Source organism: Arvicanthis niloticus, chromosome 7 (assembly GCF_011762505.2).
Source record: "Arvicanthis niloticus isolate mArvNil1 chromosome 7, mArvNil1.pat.X, whole genome shotgun sequence".
Classification (NCBI taxonomy): Eukaryota; Metazoa; Chordata; class Mammalia; order Rodentia; family Muridae; genus Arvicanthis; species Arvicanthis niloticus.
Genome location: NC_047664.1, coordinates 74,230,479 through 74,239,935, shown reverse-complemented (window position 1 = coordinate 74,239,935; position 9,457 = coordinate 74,230,479). Strand labels below are relative to the sequence as shown.

The following is a 9,457-nucleotide window of genomic DNA, read 5'->3' as shown; positions in this document are numbered from 1 at the left end:
TTTAATCTCACGCACCTTTAATCTCAAGGTATCTAAACCAAGATTATCGGAGTGTGCTCAGCTGTTGTAGGCTATTGTAATCCAAGTCACATGTCAGGGTATATGGCTCAAGATGGCTGCAAAGCTGATAGCCGCTTTCTGCTAAAAGTCGGCCCCCAACATGCATGTGTGCAGGTACGAGTGCATGTTCTGTACATATAGAAACCAGACATCAGGCATTTTTCACTATCACTCTCTACTTTATTTTTCAAGACAAGTCTGTCACCAAGCCTGGTACTCACTGGCTGACTAGATTAACTGGTTACTGAGCCCCTAGGACCTCTCTCTCTCTCTCTCTCTCTCTCTCTCTCTCTCTCTCTCTCCCAACACTGGGGTTATAGAGGAATGTTGCCACAACCAGTATTTTACAGAGGTGCTGATGATCCAAACTCAAGACAAGGTCTTGATGCTTATGCAGCAAGATACTTACCCACTAAGCCATCTTCCCCAGTCCATATTGTTAAAATAATCACAAGTCAGTGGTTTCTTTTTTCCTGCATCCTGCTCACTTTATTTCTGGCAGTGCTGAGAACTGAAACTAGGGGCCCCATGCACAGGAGGCAAGCCCTTTACCACGGAGCTCCGGCTCCAGCCCTGAGCTTAACTTTCATATATTATCACACTATTTTTTTTTAAACAAAAGTAAGTTTGAGAGACACCTTTATTAAGCAACATAGCTTATGAACTGATGGAATTCTCACTGCATGATGTCACCCCTTTCTCTCTTTCTTTCTTTCTTTCTTTCTCCCTTTTTTATTTAACTCCTAAGGTTCTTCACGTGTATTCTCCCGTTTTCATTAAACTCTTCCTTGGGCTGTTAAATAATTTCTCTGTTCGATGATAACTTCTCGTCCAAAAGGGTTCAAACGAAGTATTTGGGTGTATTCATGTGAAAATGATGGTTGTTTTCATAATTGTGTCCTTCTTTGTAGGAGCCAAATCTAAAAAGTGAAGAAACTGCCATGAGAAAATGTCACAAGATACAGGTTTGAGTGTGTGTGTGTGTGTGTGTGTGTGTGTGTGTGTGTGTGTGTGTGTGTGTGTGTAACTATGGACAGATCATTTTATACTTTTTCCTTACATTTACCAGATTGGTATTATTGCATAGTATACAAATATACACGAGGGTGAGGGCAGTGAGGCGACAAGGTGAGGCTTTCCAATGCTCACACCCTCACAGAAACATCAGTTTAAACAACTATCCAGATGCAAAAATACCTTCACATGAGTTAAAGAATTCAGGTGCATGATAAAAGTACTAGAAAGACATACACCACCTAATCATTTACTAGCTGATGTCTGATACACAACATGCATGAATTGTTTCATCAATAAAATGGTTTCTTCCATATCACTTCACACACTACTGTACCAATGGCCATACCTTTCGGGCCAGTCGTTATCACAGCTCACAGTGTTCACAGGCATGTAAGATTGTTGAGTACCTGTCTTCTTTTGTAATAGAAATAAAACCTCTGGCACAGTGAAATCTTATCCATAGGGATGAAGCTCCCAGGTCACTATCATGTCCCATGACATAGGTATGTGGTGTCTTCAGCAATAAGATCTTACCATCAGATTATGAAAAGTAACCAAGAGCAATGGCAAGAGCCTGTAATGTCTGGGGTATGGAACTCTATGGAACTCAACTGACCAACAACGCAAAAGGATATAACCCACACCTGGCACTGGGCTTCTTATTTGATAGCCTACAGTGTCTAGGAGAGGTATTATCCCATTGGGATATGGCAACTCTGTTTAAACTGTATATTAGAAAGTTCTACAGTAGCAGGTTTCCGTATAGCATTTTCTTTAGTGTTAGTTGATGGCTTCCAGGGGAGGGAGACTAAGTTTTCTTCAGGATTGCAATCCCTGGGAGGTTACCTTTCCTCCGATAGATGGTCCTCTACCCATACACATACAGGCACCAAGTGGGGAGAGAGAGAGAGAGAGAGAGAGAGAGAGAGAGAGAGAGAGAGAGAGAGAGAATGAAATTGGGCATGGGGGAGTGATGAGGGATAGAAGGATAGAAGGGAGGGGAGGGGGGAGAAAGGGGGAGATACGGTCTTAGTAGAATTATGAGATGCTTTGTATAAGCCTCATGTAACTACAAAGAAAATCCTCAGTAGATAAATCAAGTCAAAAAGGAAGACATCAGGAGAGGAAAAATACAATAAAAGAACCTCAAGGCCATCAAAAATGATTGTTTAATGGAAGAGAAAAAAGGAGGAAGAGGAGGGGGAGGGGGAGGAGGAGGAGAACACTTAAAATAAACACATTTTGATTAGGTCAGAATTTTGTAGTCAGAAAACTGACAAAAACGCACAAGAGCTGAACAGACATTTCTCAAAAAAAAAAAAAAATCATTCTAACAGCTGACAGTTATATGGGGGAAACAGGTAGAATCACAAGGAAGGAGATGGTCCCATAAGATGGCAGACTAATGTTGCCTCTCTATAACCTGGCTAAAGGGAAGAGTCGGCATAAGAAAGAATACACTCAGGCTGGGTCTGTAGCTCCATTGGTAGAATGCCTGCCTTGCATACAAGAAGCCTTGAGTTCAGTACCAGTACGGCATACACTTAGCGTGGGATAGAGATCCTGAGAGAGGAAGGGAAGAGCCAGGAGGGAAGGGGAAAGAGAATAGGGTTAGAAAAGAAAGAAAGGCGGCAGTGGAGGGGAGGTGAATACAGTTTACCAAAGAGAGGAAGAGCTTTGGGAATTCACAAAGGTTAGAACCGCTAAAACGTACTGAAGGGAAGATTGGTGCCAACACGGCAATAGGAAGCTAGCCTTGTCAAACCCAGTTCTGTGTGGCTTTACACTGGAGGTAGGAGAAATAGAAACCCCATGCAGAAGGGAACTCAGGCACCTCCCACCTCCACCCCACTCAACCCCAGTGAAAAGTGAATTAGTAATCTTGCCCTTGGGCCATACGCACAGTGCTCACAAAACCCTCCAATCCAGCTGTAGGCTTTGGTGGCTCCTCTCAGCATCTACATGGGTCAGCAGTGGAGCCGACTCCCACTGCCCCACCCTGAATGATCGGGAGGGATGGCGGTTGGTGTCCTATGTCAAGGAACCTATTGTTTGAAGCTAAGCCATCCTGAGCACCTAAGAATGAGGGACAACCACAAACAAATCAGAAAGCTTGAATTTAACTGGACAGAGCCTCAACGTGAGGAAGGGGAAGTTGTGGAAAGCGGAAAGGAAGCAGACTCTGGCAACACGTTGGAGGAAGCTCTGCTTAAGCACTAAGAAAGGAAGTCTCACAACCAGGGCTGAGAGCAGATATCATCAACAGACAATAACCCTGGACTTTGATGGCCCGGAGCCTGAGGTCAGCAGGTGGATCGTTGGGAACACTGGCACTCTAGTAGAATAGTTGACAGCCACCATTGTGTTGCCTAGGGGGGTGATCAGTTCTTGTGGGAAGAATGGAGATCTAAGTTCTGTGGTTGCTTCACCCTTTTCTCACATATGTGCAAGATGTCCTCCATTAGAATACCCACCACCAGAGGCAGGAAGGGTGAGAGGGGAGTTTTGGGGAGGGGAGTCTTGGGAGTGTCAGTCTTGGGAGTGCCCAGCCCACAGACAGCAAAGCTAAGTGTGCCCCTGGTACTCAAGAGAAGCCACTTATATGAAAGAGCTCTGGCAGATAGACGAGCTCAGCATGTGCAGAAACACAGAGAAGATGAGAGTCTCCAAGTCCAGTGGACAGAACCTGTATACAGAACCTAAAGTCTACCATTTTTTGAGGATCCACAAAGAAGCTGAGCTAATTCTGCCTCCTTTTGTGTGCTTTTACTTTCTCTTTACTGCACATTCATTTTCTCTTAGTTATACTAAAAAAAAAATTTTTTTTATGGGGCCTAAGGAGATAGTTATGTAGTTGAGAGCACTTGTTGCTCTTACAGAGGACCTGAGTTCCATTTTCGGTACCCAAGTGATGGCTTACAGCTATCCTAACTCCAGTTCCAGAGGACCCTGTACCCTCATCTGCCTTCTGAAGGCAACAAACACGCACATGGTTCACATTCATATATGCAAGCAAAACGCTTGCACATAAAACAAAATCAATACATCCTTTAAAAAAAATCTTTATAATGTTTTTATTTTTCAGTCTCTTTCAGACATTGGATTGTTTTGTAGGCACTTTTTTTTTTCATTATCAGGCAATCTTTAATCTTCTTCTTTTTTGTGTTCATTTATTCTTTATTTTTCTTCCCCCACCCCCAGAAACTATTTAGTATTGGCACAGAAACAGACATGTAAACTAGTGGAAGAGAATAGAAGATCCAGCTATCAGCCCATACAGCTACAGCCGCTTAACTTTTCAACAGGTTTAACAGATTAAGCTGTACTACAGAGCAAAAGTGATTAAAAACTGCATGGTATTGGTATAGAAACAGACAGGTTGGTGAATGGAATAGAATTGAAGATGCAGAAATAAATCCACACACCTATAGACACTTGTTTTTTGACAAAGAAGCCAAAACCACACAATGGGAAAAAAGCAGGCATCTTCAACACTGGTGCTGGTCTAACCGGATGTCTGCATGTAGAAGAATGCAATAGACCCATATTTATCACCCTGCACAAAACTCAAGTGCCAGGGCATCAAAGAACTCAACATAAAACTGGATATGCTAAATCTGATAGAAAAGAAAGTGGAAAGTAGCCTTGAACTCATTGGTACAGGAGACAACTTCCTGAACAGAGCACCAGTGGCTCAAGCTCTAAGCTCAACAATTGATAAATGGGACCTCATGAAACTGAAAATCTTCTGTAAGGCAAAGGACATTGTCACGATAACAAAACGGCAGCCTACTGATTGGGAAAAGATCTTCACTAACCCCGCATCAGATAGAGGGATAAGATCCAAAACTTATAAAGAACTCAAGAAGTTAGGCACCAACAACCCATATAACCCAATTTTTAAAATGGAGTGCAGAGCTAAACAGAGATCTCAAGAGAGGAATATCTAATGGCTGAGAAGCACTTAAAGAAATGTTCAATGTCCTTAGTCACCAGGGAAATGCAAATCAAGACAACTCTGAGATTCTACCTCATACCCATCAGAATGGCTAAGATCAAAAATTCAAGAGACAGCACATATTGGTTTTTGAAAGATGATTTCTTTAACAAGTGATCCAGAAAAACTGCATTCCCACGTGTGGAAGAACAAACACTAGGGCCTCACTCTGCTCCAGAGGCAATTAAGGATAAATTCTGGGGACCAGAATGCAAGTCTGAAACTTTGAAACTTCTAAAGGAAAATGTAAGTAAAGCACTTGAAGATGCAGACAGGTAGAGGGATTTCCTAGTAAGACTCCAGCAGTACAGAAAATAACCAGAACTGACCAGTGGCATTGCATGAAACTTGACAGTTCCACGCAGCAAAGGAAACCATTGCCAGGGTACAGAGAAAAACCTCCAGACTTTGAAAAAAAAATTGGCCAACTATTCATCAGTCAGGTAATTAATGTCTAGGCTACATGGAAGAACTGCATAAAATAAATATCAAAAATCATCCAACCAGTAAATTGAGCTAATTAAATGAACAGACAGTTCTCAAGAGAAGGAACACAGAAAGTCAATAAAATATTTGAAAAAGTATTCAATACCCTTAATCCCATAGGAAAATAAAACGGTTGGAGATTCCATCTTACCCCAAGCAGAATGACTATTGTCAGGAAAATAAATGACAGTAAATGCTGGTGAAGACATGGAGAAAGGATGCTTCTGCTCTGCTGGAGGGAATACAAATGTGTAGCGCCACCATGGAATTTCAAAGGAGGCAGTCGAAAGCTAAAACTGGAACTCCCATGTGACCCATCCATAGCTCTCCTGGATACATACCCAAAAGACTGTAAATGGAGATTCCACAGAGATCCCTGCAATGCATGTATATTACCTATCTATTCATGATAGCTAGGAAATGGAACCTCCCTCAGTGTCTATCAACCTGTGAGTGGATTAAGGTGTGGTATATACACACAATGGAATTTTATTCAGTCACAGAGAAAAGCTGAAATCATGTCTTCAGAAAGGAGATGCAACAGGAAATCAAATAAGCCAGATGCAGAAAAAAAAAAAAAAAAAAACGGATACCCCTTGTTTAATTTGTGAAATACAGATTGAAATGTGTGTGTGCATATGAGTGTGTCTATGTATGTGTGTGTTCATCTGTGTGTATGCATGTTCGTGAGTGTGCACATGCTGTGTGCATCTGTATGTGTGTGCATGCGCGTGCATGCGAGTGTACCTATATATGTATGTGTGTTCATCTGTGTGTGTGTGCACATGTTCCTGTGCATGCACATATCACGTGCATCTGTATGTGTGTGTATGTGTATGCATGTGTGTGTGTGTGCACATGCGTGTGTACCTGTGTGTGATGAAAGTCATGAAGGGGAGAAGGAGATGTATGGAGGGTGAGGAGGTAGGCAAGAGACAGTGATGAATACATGTGACAGAACATCTGTCTGGGGGAAGGAGAGTTGGAGGATGGCAGTGGGAAGAAATGAATTAGAATATAACGATACATACGCTTTTAAATGACATAATGAAACCCAATACTTTGTATATACTAACTTAAAAAGTTAGATTTAAAAGAGGTCTGAGGAGATAGCTCAGTCAGTAAAATGCTTGCTGGGTACCATGGAGGTCTGGGTTTGAGTCCTAGGACCCTCATTTTAAAAGTCAAATGTGGTGGCATGCTCTTGCCAACCAGGTGCTAGAGAGACAGACGACAGACAGACAGATGGAAAAAGAACACTGGGTCCAGCCAGCTTAGCCTAAGTGCCGAACTCTAGGCTAGCAAGAAAATATTTTTTTAAAAAACAACAACAAAAAACAAAGAAACAAACAAACAAACAAACAAAAACAATGTTATCTTCTGAGGAATTAGGAACAACACACCCAAGGCTGGCCCATGTCCACGCTGGAATATTATTCAGCCCTAAAAACAAAGGGAATGCTGTCTTCTGCTGCACCGTGGATAAACCTAGAGGCACTAAGACCAGTGAACTAATCAGATTCGTGGTGCTCAATGCTGTCTCACCACCTGGGAAACAGAAGAAGGAGACTTGAGCCAGTTCAAAAGCAGCCTGGATTAGATAGCAAGTTCAAGGTCATCCTGAGCTACATAGTGTGAGACCCTATTTCAAAGAAAAATTAAAAAACAAAACAAAGACCTGAGATGTGGCTCAGTGGCTGAGTGCTTGTCTAGATTGTGCCAAACCCTGTTTGATCCTCTGGAGAAAAGTTGATAGAGGGGGAGAGCCTGCAAGCACGAGAGAGTGTGTTCTTTCAAGTAGAGCTTTTAAAAAGTTATAGTTTGCAGAAGCAGGAGCAGAGTAGCAGCGTTTGCCTAAGGCTGACTGGCAGAAGATGCGGGTCAAAGGATGTGACTTCAATTGCACAGGGTGAGTAATCTGCTCTTAGGCATTGTGACTAAAGTTAGTGATGATGCCGAGGATAGTTAAAACTGCCGAGAGTACGTCTAAAGTGTCGTGAGCAGGCCTCCCCCAGCATCTTCATCACTCTTGTAACAGAACAAGAAAATAGACCTAGCTCAGCCACAGCTGTCTTGGCTCAATCTGCAGTTGTGGTTTCACTAAAAATAGTTTTTTTGGGCTCTTGCCACACTCTTGGTATATGAAGAACAAAGAAAGAAGAAAATCTTTTCTACCCAAAAGTCTTTTTCATTTAAGGAGTCATCTCATTCAACAAAAAGATGGTATCTATGCTGCCCAGTTTTATGTCAACTTGGTATGAACTAGTCATTTGAAAGAGGGGAGCCTTAATTGAGAGAAATGGCCCCACAAGATTGGGTTGCAAGCAAGTGAGCCTTTAGGGAATCTTAAGTAGTGATTTAAGTGGAAGGGCCCAGCCCACTGTAGTTAGGGTCACTACTGGATTGGTGGTCCTGGGTTCTATAAGAAAGCAGGCTTGCCTCTTGTCAACTGTAGCAGTTAGGAGAGCTGGCCCTGGGGTCATGAGAGCAGGTGAGCTGGCCCTGCCCCTTTCTGGCTGCAGCACACAGGAGAGTGGACCCTGGACAACACAGTGGAGCTGGTTCTGATGAAAAAGAATGGGTAGGCAAGCCCCGAGAGTGTGAGAGCAGAAGAGCTGGCCCAGGCCCTCACAGGCTGTAGCACACGGGAGAGTGGGTCCCATGCCTTAACTGGGCAGCACAGTGGAGCTGGCCCTGGAGGTGTGTGTGAGTGAGCTGGCCTAGAGAGCAGAAAGACAGGAGAGCTGACCCTGCCTCCTGCTGATGGCAGTATTGGGTGGCCTAGCTGGAGCACGGTTGAAAAGCTTGCCCTGGTAGTGCAGATAAGGGAAAGCCAGCACACTACCCAGCTCAGCTACCACCTAGGCCCCATCCAGGGCTCTGCGTTGGCCCACCCCAAAATCTCCATCATCTTTGAACAGTTGGGATGCGTGAAAGGGCCTGTCCTGCTAATCCAATACTGCAGGATCTTCATGACACAGGGCAAGAACAGGATAACCAGGAGGAAGCCTGGTAGGAGGATCCAATATTGATGGTGTCACAGAAGACAGATAGCTCTAACCAGACCAATGACTGATTGCAATGAACATTTGCAAAGGAAGATGTGTGGATGGAGGGATGTGCTGTGGGACCCACCATGACATGTACTACAGCTTCCATGGTCAGATCTTTTCTATGTTTTGGATTTTTTGTTTTTGTTTTTGTTTTTGTTTTTGTTATTGGTTTGTGTGGTGTGTGTGTGTGTGTGTGTGTTATTTTGATGGGGTGACTGCAAAGGCAAAGAGAGGATATGAGATGACAGAGAGATGAACAGGATTGGGGTACATGATGTGAAACTCACAAAGAATCAATAAAAAGTTAAAAAAAAAAAAAAAAAAAAGAAGGAAAGAAGAAAAGGAAGGAAGGAAGCTTAAGAAGCCATGGAGAGCAAGTCAGTAAGCAGCACCCCTCCATGGCTTCTGCATCAGCTCCTGCTTCCCGGTTCATGCTCTGTCTTGATTTTCTCTGATGATGAACAGTGATGTGGAAGCATAAGTCAAATAAACCCTTTCCTCCCCAACTTGCTTTTTTTTGATCATGGGTCTCATCCTAGCAATAGACACTCTCAACACGTGTTCAGAAAGTGATAGACGTTCATGGCAATGGTCAGGTTAATGGTACAGTCCCACCTTTTCTCTGGCAAGAACACAGAGGCTGACCCCACCATCATGTACATGCCCAGCAGATGAGAAACACAAAAGCAAGGCATTAATCACTATACCCTGGTACAGTTGTCCCCAGGAAGTACACAGAACTAAACAGATGTACTGTAGTTTTGTCAAAACGACAAAGCGAAAAATACAGGTTTGACAAAGCGAAACCTGTTGCAGCTATGAGCTAGAAATGTAAAAATGTCGA

At 43.1% G+C, this 9,457-nt stretch overlaps 1 protein-coding gene across 2 annotated transcripts in view; it reads right to left on the bottom strand.

Annotated features, from left to right (window-relative positions):
• Positions 1–522: 522 nt before the first annotated feature.
• Positions 523–9,457, bottom strand: part of Cwh43 (cell wall biogenesis 43 C-terminal homolog) — a 67,296-nt gene continuing 58,361 nt past the window's right edge. For both annotated transcript variants that reach the window (XM_034508167.2, XM_034508166.2), the window contains one exon: positions 523–980. In XM_034508167.2, the coding sequence (XP_034364058.2) occupies positions 902–980 (79 nt within the window). In that variant the 3' untranslated portion in view covers positions 523–901. The remainder of the gene's footprint in view (positions 981–9,457) is intronic.